This window comes from Muntiacus reevesi, chromosome 3, assembly GCF_963930625.1.
Source record: "Muntiacus reevesi chromosome 3, mMunRee1.1, whole genome shotgun sequence".
NCBI classification, from domain to species: Eukaryota; Metazoa; Chordata; class Mammalia; order Artiodactyla; family Cervidae; genus Muntiacus; species Muntiacus reevesi.
The window spans coordinates 176,126,117-176,139,672 of record NC_089251.1 but is presented as its reverse complement, the minus strand read 5'-3'; the positions used below and the strand labels follow the sequence as shown (position 1 = coordinate 176,139,672).

The 13,556-nt window shown below is 39.6% G+C and overlaps 1 protein-coding gene across 2 annotated transcripts in view; it reads right to left on the bottom strand.

Moving 5' to 3' along the window:
- Nucleotides 1–3,056, bottom strand: part of SHPRH (SNF2 histone linker PHD RING helicase) — an 87,228-nt gene extending 84,172 nt beyond the window's left edge. Inside the window, exon 1 of one of the 2 annotated variants that reach the window (XM_065931191.1) lies at nucleotides 2,870–3,056. In XM_065931191.1, coding sequence (XP_065787263.1) covers nucleotides 2,870–2,907 — 38 coding nt within the window. In that variant the 5' untranslated portion in view covers nucleotides 2,908–3,056. Of the gene's footprint in view, nucleotides 1–2,461; nucleotides 2,771–2,869 lie in introns of those variants that run through there. The other variant, XM_065931192.1, reaches the window with a different exon arrangement.
- Between the last annotated feature and the right edge of the window lie 10,500 nt (nucleotides 3,057–13,556).

The window sequence follows — 13,556 nt, the reverse complement described above, 5'->3', positions numbered from 1 at the left end:
TGTGCTCAACTGGTGGGGCATCAGTAGTAGTCCATGACCAGTCTGAGGCCATCAATTGTGAACAGAGGTTAATATGTGCCCTTTCTATTACAAGTCTTGTAATAGACATATTACTGAACCAGAACACTTCCCTTTCACTCTCTGTTCTTTTCTCTGGTAACACTCATCCTCATGCAGTATCTTCTAAACTATATATACCACTATAATCTGCACATTCACTCAGATGTTTGCTTTCAACTTGATTCTTCCAATGTCACAGTATTATCAAAGTATTTATCAATTACAATGATAAGTTCAAGAAAAATAAATACCAGGGTTTCTAGCAGGCTCTCCTTTCATTCTCTACTGGGCAAACATTCATGATCTGCCTTCCCTCTGCCCCACCACCCTGTTTTGGTTAACTCTTTTTTGCTTAAAGGAGATTTTTATCTAGGGATAATTCTTGAACCAAAGAAGATTAAATTATTTGATCAAAGCTACTCAAAACCATGTTAACTGGGAGCTAATAAGTCCTAGTAAAATTCCATATATCTCTAATCATGTTCCAATTCTAAATCCTTCTCCTTATTTTCCTCATACCAGATGAATCTTCTTCCCTTCTTCCCCCACTTAAATACCAGTGTTTGGGTATAACATGATTATATATCACAGTTTCCTACATGGACCACATTTTGACTCTCATTCCTCTAAATGCCTTTTGCTTGAAATGCCCTTTCATGCTTTTCCGCCTGTCGATATCCTGATCTCCCACAAAATGTTCCACGACCAGGTATGCTGAATTAAAGGCCTCTCCTTCTTGATTCCCACTGTTACAGTGTTCTCAGCTGTTTGACTTTGAACTACTTGAAAGCCAGGCAGGAACAGAACCCTATTCAGCACTGTACTCCCAACGCCAGGTCAGGGCCAGGATGGAAATGATATACAAAGTAATGTGAAACAAAGATCTCTAACTCTGTGAATATTCTCTCTCTTCTCAAGGACCCAGAAGTACTTTTACTCAAATTTCTTTTTGGGCCAATCTCATTCAACCACGTTCAAAAAGACTACAGGTAGGGTGAAACTACTCCTTACAATTTCTGGCCCAGAGTGAAACAGAAAACTGATTCTGTCTTTAACAGAAAACAAAGATAGACTGCTAGAAAAATAAATATAAAATGTTGTTACTAAGACAACAGATGAATATCAATTAAACTTATTCAGATTTTTCCCCTCCAAATTACTATCTCCTCATTAAAAGATAATTGCCAATACTGAATGATATAGAACAAACCCATGGTAGGTCCTGATTTAGGCTATCCAGGAAAACAGAGTATATACATTTGAGATATCAGGCTGTAAGGTAAGCCTTATGCAAGTGAAACTCAATCATTACTGATGACTGAGAAGTTCTCAATGACCTAACATTACAACTTTTTTCTTAGTGATAACCCCAGCAGGTTGAGAGTATTTTCCTCTGCAGAACTCTAAAACCAGTCACAGATACTTATAAAAGGCCTTGCTTTTTCACCAGCAGATTCTATTACCCCAAATCTTTCTAGCCTGAACTCTTAATAAAATAACAGATTTAATAATCCTGTAAGTACAGTTCTTTAGGCCGGACAAGAGGAGGAGATATATATATATATATATATATATATATATAGCATCTTTCAAAATCATTTTATTCTCCACTGACAGCTTATTGGCTAAGTGGATTTTGTAAACTCCAGAAGTGCCATGTTTTGCAATACAGAACATTTATCCCCCTACTGCTCACTACTATCTTGCTTCCAGCATGATTTCTCATCATAAACCAACTAGCCTTTCTGGTGATGGTACAGGTATCATGGAACATTTCGATTCATGGGAGTTTCATCATTCTTGCTATCACCCAACAGAATAATTGAAAGTAGCTGTAATAACTCTAAAATTATTTTTTGCTTATTAAAGTCAAAAGTTAATTCAAACAGAAGTAGTGAAACTCGTTCAGTCGTGTCCGACTCTTTGAGACCACATGGACTATATATATAGTCCATGGAATCCCCCAAGCCAGAATACTGGAGTGGGTAGCCTGTTCCCTTTTCCAGGGGATCTTCCCAGCCCAGGGATCGAATCCAGGTCTTCCACATTGCAGGCGGAAAAAGGAAAACACCAAACATCTAGGGTTTTTACTTCATGGCCCTTAGAAAAAAGGTACAAAGTCACTATTTACTAATCCTCTTTATCTGACAGTGACCGCTAACCATCAGAAAACATATCCTGGTTCAGAAAAGTAGAAACTATCACAGAGTCAAAAGGCACAAAATGCAAGGCTGGTTTTGAATGCGAATGTATTTAACCTGGTTCCTGAGGTACCTGAGAACTTTAACTCAGAGGCCCCGGCCTCCCCTTTACTACATTTACAATCCCGCACACCAATAAGCTAGGCAGCTGCCCAGTTCCAGTCTCCAGGGGCATATCTGCGGAGAATGGTGATACCCACTCAGTTTTCTTCCGAAAGACTCAAAAGCGGTTTGAGGAGTCTGAGCAAGGCTGTCAGCGCCGATCGCTCCCAGCAGGCCGGGCAAACAAGCTGCCCGGAGGCAGAGGAGCGAGATCAAGGACCCTAGGACGCTCGAACGAGACACCGTAGGCCCCAGTCCGCGGGGGGGAAAGCAAGCCTCCCTCCCGCGGCTCCTCTTCGTCCCGGGCAAGCCGCGGCGGTCCCCCGGCCCGCACGTCTGGGATGGGGAAGGGTCGCGGAAACTCGCGCTGCAGCTCCCCGTCAGTCTTTTAGTTTCCCAGGCTCCAAAACAACGGAGTCGTCCCTCCCTGAGACCGCTGTCTGCGTACAGAAACGCCTTCCGCCCCCGACCTCTGACCCCTGACCCTCTATCACCCAAGCGCCTACCTAGACTGTTTCTCCAAGCCCCTAGAGCCTCTCTGCATCAAGGCCCAGGGCCCTCTGATGCCCCTGCAGGTCCCGGGCACGCATTCGCTATTCACCGAACATCGGCCTGAGGTGGGCACGCGCGCTTTATGCTGGTTTGTGTTGGGGTTCCCGAGGGGCCCAGAAACCACAGCGCCTAGATGCCGGGCGCGCGCTGGAGCGTGGGGTCAAGGTGAACGCGCACGTCGGGACGCCCCGCCCCCTTTCTCCGACCCTAGCTTCATGAGTCTCTTCTGCGCAAGTCCACTCTCGAAGGATACCGTTAGAGTCTCGCGATAGCTACACTGAGCCATTAGAGAATACATGATAGGCTGAACGTCAAAGGAGGAGGTGGCGCTCTAAGCGGATTTAGAAGTGGGCGGGGCTGCTGGCTGAAGGTTACGGGTCACTCTTGAAACAGATGTTAAGAGCTGTGACTTTAGTAAAAAGACGAGAATTCTGCAGGTACACCTTGTAAATTGTTTCTAGAAAGCAGCCACTAATTAGTTACGGTTGAAGTTCATCTCACTCAGAAGTTACTTTAAAAGACTCTCCAGGGAGATGTGAGTAAATATTTTAAGATGAGGAAAAAGCTACAGTATTGTGACGAAGCTGGGCTTCCAATATCTTAAGCTTTTGTTTTTTTTTTTCCTTTTCTTCACTGAGCGGTAGCCTTTTCTCTTGGGTAACTCCGAAATAGCTGAGCGGCTTCAGAACCAAGAGCCTGGAAAATAACGGCTTAGAGAGTAAAGAATGTGAGTGCAATGCGGGAGACCCCAGTTCGATCCCTGGGTCGGCAAGATCCCCAGGAGAAGGAAATGGCAACCCACTCGAGTATTCTTGCCTGGATAATCCCATGGACGCAGGAGCCTGGTGGGCTACAGTCCATGGAGTCCCAGAGAGTCGGACTCTGTTAAGCGACTAGCACTTTCAGACCTGGGGCCCTCGATGACTGAGTACCTAATGAGGGCTTAGAATTATGCTGCGGAAGGGAGTCTTGGCCTGTGTGATCACAGAAGCACAAAAATAAGTTCTTGCTTATAGGAGGATCCGTTAGCTGTGGAGACAGTCCAGAGTGGTCGATATTCTTAGTACCGAACTTCATGACAAACCTCTAAGAGAAGCTATTTCCGTAAACAAAACCACTTAGAATTCAGTGGAAATCAGTGACCTTATCCAGAGTTTCCGGAGGCCAGCTAAAAAAGTAGCTCTAGTGTTAGAAGAGTAGGCAAGCAGAATCCCACTTCATTGGAGAACTGATCTTTTTATTAAGTGCAGGATAAAATGCAGCCTTTCTTTTGGAACTGTAATTTGAAACTCCATACTTAAATATATATGGTGCTGCGACAGGTGATCTTTGATAGTTTTATATCACATTTCACCAGCGAGCAGAAAATCAAGCTTATAATTTTACCAAGTCCTGCTGGTGCCAGGCAGAGATATTTTAAAATAACCCAGCTTCATTTTATTTTTGTTCAAAGTTATCGAGTAATTAATCTCTATAGATATTATTGTTAACCTGTACAAAAATAGTAAACTAGGAATCCAGTTATATATCTAGAGATGTAATTTCATCTTTCTCATGTAATACAGAGAGAATTCTAATACAGTAGCATATACTTACAATTAAGATTTTAACAGTTTTTACAATAATATATATGTTCAGTCCTATATTTTCAAAGTATAGCCTTTGAATAGTTTTCTATGGAGTAATGTGTTTTTCAATATAGAATCACCAGAGCTAATTTCAGAAAACGTGACTCATTTTTGCACCTAGCATTCTGGAAGCTCCCAGCTGTGAAGCAGCTGTTCACACCTACGTTCAGTTGAGTTCAGTTGCTCAGTCATGTCTGGTTCATTGTGACCACATGGACTGTAGCATACCAGGCTTCCCTGTCCATCATCACCAACTCCTGAAGCTTACTCGAACTTAATTCCATCAAGTCAGTGATGCCATCCAACCATCTCATCCTGTCTCATCCCCTTCTCCTCCTGCCTTCAATCTTTCCCAGCATCAGGATCTTTTCCAGTGAGTCAGTTCTTCACATCAGTTCAGTTTAGTTCAATTACTCAGTCGTGGCCAACTCTTTGCCACCCATGGACTGCAGCACACTAGGCCTTCCTGTCCATCACCAACTCCAGTAATTTACCCAAACTCATGTCCATTGAGTCAATGATGCCATCCAACCATTTCATCCTCTGTTGTCCCCTTCTTCTGCCTTCAATCTTTCCCAGCATCGGGGTCTTTTCAGATGAGTCAGTTCTTCAAATCAGGTGGCCAAGTATTGGAGTTTCACCTTCAACAACAGTCCTCCCAATGAACACTCAGGACTCATATATTTTAGGATGGACTAGTTGGCTCTCCTTGCAGTCCAAGGGACTCTCAAAAGTCTTCTCCAACACCACAGTTCAAAAGCATCAGTTCTTCTGTGCTCAGCTTTCTTTATAGTCCAATTCTCATGTCCATACGTGACTACTGGAAAGACCATAGTCTTGGCTAGATGGACCTTTGTTGGAAAAGTAATGTGTCTGCTTTGTAATAAGCTGTCTAGGTTGGTCATAGCTTTTCTTCTAAGGAGTAAGTGTCTTTTAATTTCATGGCTGCAGTCACCATCTGCAGTGATTTTGGAGCCCAAAAAAATAACATCTTCCACTGTTTCCCCATCTATTTGCCATGACGTGATGGGACCAGATGCCATGATCTTAGTTTTCTGAATGTTGAGCTTTAAGCCAACTTTTTCACTTTCCTCTTTCACTTTCATCAAGAGGCTCTTTAGTTCTTCGTCACTTTCTGCCATAAGGGTGGTGTTATCTGCATATCTGAGGTTATTGATATTTCTCCCGGCAATCTTGATTCCAGCTTGTGCTTCATCCAGCCCAGCATTTCTCATGATGTACTCTGCATATAAGTTAAATAAGCAGAGTGACAATATACAGCCTTGACGTACTCCTTTCCCAATTTGGAACCAGTTTGTTGTTCCATGTCCAGTTCTAACCGTTGCTTCTTGACCTGCAAACAGATTTCTCAGGAGGCAGGTCAGGTGGTCTGGTATGCCCATTTCTTTCAGAATTTTCCAGTTTCATGTGATCCACACAGTCAAAGGCTTTGGCGTAGACAATAAAGCAGAAGTAGATGATATTTTGGAACTTTCTTGCTTTTACAATGATCCAGTGGATGTTGGCATTTTGATCTCTGGTTCCTCTGCCTTTTCTAAATCTAGCTTGAACATCTGGAAATTCATGGTTCATGTACTGTTGAAGCCTGGCTTGGAGAATTTTGAGCTTTACTTTGCTAGTGTGTGAGATGAGTGCAATTGTGTGGTTCACTCCTGCCAGAGTTCAATTCATCCACCCATTTAGATGCTAAAGATGTAGTAGTATTCTCAAGTGGAAATCAACTGACTGGACATCAGCCAATCAGCGTATCACTCAGTGTTCATAGAGTTCAACTCCCTCTTCTTGAAACTGTCATTCAGTTAGTTCAGTCGCTCAGTCGTGTCCGATTCTTTGCGACCCCATGAATCGCAGCATGCCAGGCCTCCCTGTCCATCACCAACTCCTGGAGTTTACTCAAACTCATGTCCATCGAGTCGGTGATGCCATCCAGACATCTCATCCTCTGTCGTCCCCTTCTCCTCCTGCCCCCAATCCCTTCCAGCATCAGGTTCTTTTCCAATGACTCAACACTTCGCATGAGGTGGCCAGAGTATTTGAGTTTCAGCTTCAGCATCAGTCCTTCCAATGAACACCCAGGACTGATCTCCTTTAAACATGGTCAAAATCAGACTACTTACTTCCTTGTGTGGTCTCACTAGGCCAAATTTATAGTTCCAATTCCTTTTGGGGACTAGATTTATTTAAATCTTACCCCTAACTCTGGTCTTCTATTTTAGAAAGATTGTTACAAGTTTTTCTCAAGGAGGACTGATTGAGAGGGAGTAAATGAGTAAAGCAAATTTAAATCCCTTGCAGGCATAAACAGCATAACTGATGCTTTATGAGTAGAACCTTATTTTGCAAAGCCCATTTATGTACATTTTTCCATTTGATTCTTATAATGATAATATGAGATATTTAAAATTTTCATTTTACAGAAGAGGAACCTGAGACTCAGAAAAGTGACTTGCCATAGGTTAGCTCTAAGAGAACAAGAAGATCTAGCACTCCTCTTGACTACTTTGTCTAGGCTATTTTCTCTTTATTACTAAGCCATGTCATCTATCAAATAAAAAGAAATAAATTTTCACCAAACTTTATAGATTGTCATGGGAAAAAAAAAAAAAGGACAGGAGGTGTGATGACAGTGTATCAACAGTAAGGATCATTCAGACCCAGCTCTCCTTTATAGAAAGATCATTAATAAAATTCCTTGAGAAGTTTATTCCATATTCTACTTAGATTTGCCTACTCTGTGGAAGTGAAGCCAATGGTCATTCAGCATTATTGAGGCTAGGCAAAGAGGACTCTTTCTTTCCATTTTCTTGCCTACCTATCTGCCTTAGGACAGTTTTTCCTCTTTCTGACAATGTGAAAATACCTGGGTCAAAATCACTATCAGAATGAATTACAATGTCCAAAACCACTTTTAAAATGTGTCTAGTATCAACAGACAGTGGAAAGAAGAAACATCGTTTTGGGAAACTGGTGCTGGTAGAGGTGATCAGCTGTGTTGAAGTGAGTGTGTGCCAGGTTAAACAAATAAGAAAGAGTATCAGATTGGGCATGCTTTGCTGTAGCATGACTGATACATTAGGAGACAGGATGTATGTGACTTGAACACAAATCTTCCTATTTAGAACTTCAAAGATTTTGTTTGGCTAACCATGGATAGGTTTAACTGTTAACTTTCAATTTATTTTTTTCCTTGCTAAATTGCAGGTCAAATGTATTTCAAAGGCCAAGGTTTGTTCTGTCTCCACTGCTGCAAGCTCAACCTGTAATCTGAAAACTCTGCCTCTCATAATTTATAAAGTAAAATGTGTAATCTATACCCAAAATGCTGCACAGGACATGGATTTATGACATAAGGAGAACGGAATTCACCATTTCTTTGGAAGTACTTATTTTGGATGTTAATAAAGCAATGCTTGTAAATTAGGTAAACTCAGTTCAGTTCACTTCAGTCACTCAGTCGTGTCCGAGTCTTTGCAACCCCATGAACCACAGCACACCAGGCCTCCCTGTCCGTCACCAGTTCCTAGAGTCCACCCAAACCCGTGTCCATTGTGTTGGTGATGCCATCCAACCATCTCATCCTCTGTCGTCCCCTTTTCCTCCTGCCCTCAATCTTTTCCAGCATCAGGGTCTTTTCAGATGAGTCAGCTGTTTGCATCAGGTGGCCAAAGTATTGGAGTTTCAACTTCAAAATCAGTCCTACCAATGAACACCCAGGACTGATCTCCTTTAGGATGGGCTGGTTGGAACTCCTTGCAGTCCAAGACACTCTTAAAAGTCTTCTCCAACACCATACTTCAAAAGCATCAATTCTTCTGTGCTCAGCTTTCTTTATAGTCTGACTCTCATATCCATACATGACCACTGGAAAAACCATAGCCTTGACTAGATGGACATTTGTTGACAAAGTAATGTCTCTGCTTTTTAATATGCTGTCTAGGTTGGTCATAACTTTCCTTCCAAGGAGTAAGTGTCTTTTAATTTCATGGTTGCAGTCACCATCTGCAGTGATTTTGGAGCCCAGAAAAATAAATTCAGCCACTGTTTCCCCATCTATTTGCTGCGAAGTGATGGGACCGGATGCCATGATCTTAGTTTTCTGAATGTTGAGCTTTAAGCCAACTTTTCCACACTCCTCTTTCACTTTCATCAAGGAGAAAGGTAAAGTTGTGTCTGATGGATAAGGAAAGATGTGAGATTATATACAGTTTTTATCAATGAAGATAACATAACCTGTATCCTTGATACCTTTCTCAGTCACTCCTCACCTCCATTCCCTGTTGTTACTTTTTCCAATGGCATATATTTTTTTTCCAACTGGTTCTGTCAATATGGCCTCTAAGCATTAAGGAATAGGGACATTGTAGATAAATCTCTTGATGCTTAGACTTAAATAATATTTACTATGCAATTTTGAGAAATACAGAACTGAAATATTTTTGAATATTTCAAGGGCCACTATCATGTGTCATTTTAAAATATGCATATGATGCAGCACTTTCAGAAAGAGTCTACAGTCTCATGGAAACTTAGTCATAGTAGTGTTAGCATAAAATGATGCTTGTCAAGGGAGAAAGCACCTTTCTAAAGCTTTCATCTACTAGAAGGTCAGCACTATGCTCAGATTTGATCACTGGTGTTTTGTTTAGGTGAATCTTGGTGACAACAGTAAAATTAGGTATGAGTTTCCACTTTCTTTAAATTGTATTAAACTCCCCTTTTGCTTTTGTTGTTGTTGTTGTTTAGTCACTAAATCATGTCTGACCGTTTGTGACTCCATGGACTGCTTTGACTTCTTTTCCAGCATGCCAGGCTTCTTTGTCCTTCACTATCACCTGTAATTTCCTCAGATTCATCTCCATTGAGTCAGTGATGCTATTCAACCATCTAATCCTCTGTGGTCCTCTTCTCCTCCTGCCCTCAATCTTTCCAAGCTTCAGGGTCTTCTCCAGTGGGTCAACTTTTCACATCAGATGGCCAAAGGATTGGAGCTTCAGCATCAGTCCTTCCAATGAATATTCAGGTTGATTTCCTTTAGGATTGACTGATTTTGATTTTCTTGCAGTCCAAGGAACCCTCAAGAGTCTTCTTCAGGACTGTAATTCAAAAGCATCAATTCTTTAGCACTCAGCCTTCTTTATGGTCCAACTCTCACATCTGTACAAGGCTACTGGAAAAACCATAGCTTTGAATATATGAACCTTTGTCAGCAAAGTTTCTGCCTTATAATATGCTGTCTAGGTTTGTCATAGCTTTTTCAAGGAGCAAATGTCTTTTAATTTCATGGCTGTAGTCACCATCTGCAGTGATTTTGGAACCCAAGAAAATAAAATCTTTCACTGTCTCCACTTTTCCCCCCTTCTATTTTCCATGAAGTGGTGGGACCGAATGCCATGACCTTAGTTGTTTGAATATTGAGTTTTAAGCCAACTTTTTTACTTTCCTGTTTCACATTCATCAAGAGTCTCTTTAGTTCCTCTTCACTTTCTGCAATTAGGGTGGTATCATCTGAGGTTGTTGATATTTCTCCCAGCAATCTTGATTCTAGCTTGTGATCCATCCAGCCCAGTATTTTGCATTTATATTTTGCATATAAATAAGCAGGGTGACAATGTACTCTGGGACCTCTGCCCTTTCTTAACCCAGCTTGTACATCTGAAGGTTCTCGGTTCAGGTACTGCTGAAGCCTAGCTTGAAGGATTTGGAGCATTACTTTGCTGGCATGTGAAATGAGTGCACTTGTACAATAGTTTGAACATTCTCTGGCCCTACGGGCCCTTGAGAAGTGAAAGTCAGTCAGTCATGTCCGACTCTTTGTGACCCCATGGACTATATGGTCCGTGGAATTCTCAAGGCCAGAATACTGAAATGCGTAGCCATTTCCTTCTCCAGGGGATCTTCCCAACCCAGGGACTGAAACCAGATCTCCCACATTGCAGGTGAATTCTTTACCAGCTGAGTCATCCCCCTTAAATAAACTTAAACACCTTTCCTACTGCACAGTAGTAGCATATAATCATTGATTATGTTCATGTGCCATAAAGTCCCTTTTTGATAATTAGATCCTAAGAATTAACTTAAAAAAAAAAATAAACCAAATCTGTCCAGCCATCCAGGTAACTCTAGTGAAACCAATGTAAAAACAGATATTTAGAAACCACTTGAGCAAATGATTTCCAACTTAAAAACTAATTGATTCTTTGATGGTTAAAAAACAAGCTCATGTAAACCAAATCCTTATTTTCCATAGCTATAATGTTATAAACTGTGGTACCAATCCTGGAAATAATTTCATACTTTAAAAATTCCAAAATTACCTTCACAAGAATTAAATAAAAATAGATCACAGATCTATTGGGTTAGCCAAAAATTTTTTTTGAGTCTTTCCATAACATCTTATGGAAAAACCAGAACAAACTGTTTGGTCAACCCTATAAATATAAAATATAAAAGTATAAAACTCTTAAAAGATGGCATAGAAGAAAACCTAGAAGACTTTGGATATGATGATGATGGGGGTACTTTTAGATAGTGTACCAAAAGCATAATCTGTGAAAAAAATAACTGATAAGCTGAACAGTTATTATTTTATTAAATTTCAATAAAACAATAAATTATTAAATTTATTAGATTTCATTTTGTTAAAATTGAAATAATCTGCTCTACAGAAGACAATCTCATGAGAATTAGAAGATGAGATACAGAGCAGGAGAGAATAATTGCAGAAGAATCATATGATAAAGGACTATAACTGCAATCATTTGTTAAGGTATAACACAAGGCATTCCTGGTGGCTCAGATGGTGAAGAATCTGCCTGCAATGTGGGAGACCCACTTTCAGTCACTGGGCTGGGAAGATCCTGTGGATAATGGAATGGCTACCCACTCTAGTATTCTTGCCTGGAGAATTCCATGGACAGAGGCTACGGTCCATGAGATCACAGAGAGCTGGACACGACTGAACGACTAATACTTTCATACAAGATAAAAAGATATAAGATGTGGCTTCTAAAATATAAAACCTGGCGGAGGTAGAGAGCAGAAATATAGAGCCTCAGAATGTTATCAAACTTAAGTTCTTATAAGTTGTTATATGTAAGCCTAATGGTAACCACAAAGCAAAAAGCAGATGTACAAAAGTTAAAGAGAAAGGAATTAAAAAATACCAATGAGCAAAGCTAGCAAATTACAAAGGAGGAGAGAAAGAGAAGAAAGAAACAGAGAGGAACTATGAAACAACTAGAAAATAATTAACAACATAGCTGTGAATAAATACATATCAATAATTACTTTAAATGTAAATGTACTAAATTCCTCTATCGAAAGACATAGAGTGGCTTAATGGGTGAAAAATAAGACTCACCTTCACACTTCTATGACAGACTCACTTCAGAAATGCACAGACTGAAAATGAAAGGATGAAAAAAGCTGTTCTATGCAAATGGAAAACGAAAGAAAGACGGGGTAGCTATACTTATATCAGACAGAATAGACTTTAAAACAAAGACTATAATGAGAGGCCAAAAAGGGCATTCTATAATCATAAAGGGGTCAATCCAACATCAGGGATCTAACATTTGTAAATTTTTATATACCCAACATAGGGGCACCTAAATATATAAAGCATGTATTAACAGACTAAAGTGAGAGATAGAAATGTAATAATTTATATCAATGGATAGATCATCTAGACAGAATATCATTAAGGAAACATCAAATTGTGTGAACTTAACAAATATACACAAAACATTCCATCCAAAAGCAACAGAATACATTCTTCCAAAGTTCACAACAAAGGCCATTTATGAAAAGCTCACAGCTAACATCATATTCAGTGAGGAAAGAATGAAAACTTTCCCTTCAATAACTGGTGCAAGGCAATAATGCTCACTCTTAACCACTTCTATTCAATATAGTACTGGAAGTCCTAGTCAAGGCAATGAGTTAAGAAAAGAAAAATAACATCCAAATTGGAAAGGAAGAAGTAAATTTTTCTCTATTTGCAGATGACATAATTATATATGTAGAAAACTCAAAAGACTCAAGTAACAAAATGTGTTAGAATTAATAAATGAATTCTGTTAAGTTGAAGGGTACAAAATCAACATACAAAAATCAATCATGTTTCTATACACAAACAACACAAAATACCCAAACTGGCTGAAAAGGAAATTAAGGAAACAATTTAATTCATAGTAGCAACAAAAAGAATAAAATATTAGATGTAACTTGTCATAATACACGAAAGACTTATACGCTGAAAAGTATAAAACCTTGGTAAAAGAAATCAAGAGACACAGATGAGAGTGGAAAGACAATTTTTGTTTGTGGATTGGAAGAATTCGTAAAATATCTGTATTATGCAAAAACTCAATGGAAGATTGCACAGATTCAGTGCATAGGTTCAATGTAAGACCCTATCAAAGTCCCAATGACATTCTTTACAGAAGTAGTATAACAATTCTAGTATTCATAGGGAGTCCCAAAAGAATCTTGAAAAAGGAAAACAAAGTTGGAGGTATCATACTTCCTGATTTCAAATTATATTACAAAGCTATTTCAAAACAGTATACTTGCAAAAAAAAAAAAAAAAAGACATATAGGCCAGCGTAACAGAATAGAGAGCCCAGAAATAAATCCACGCAATTGCAGTCAACTGATCTTTGACAAGAATGCTAATTACCCATAATAAAGAAAAGTTAATCTCTTCCCAATATTGGGAAAACTGGATATCCCCATGGAGAAGAATGAAATTTGACACTTCTCTCCCATTATCTACAAAAATCAGCTCAAAGCAGATTAAAGAAATATAATTCCTGAAACTGTAAAACTACTAGACTAAAACATAGGGGAAAAGCTTCTTAACATTAATCTGGGCAATAATTTGTTGGATATGATGCCAAAATCACAGGAGCAAAAACAAAGACAGACAAAGAATTTTGTCTATTTTTTGATGAGATTGCAAGGAGAAGCAACCTACAGAATGGGATAAAAT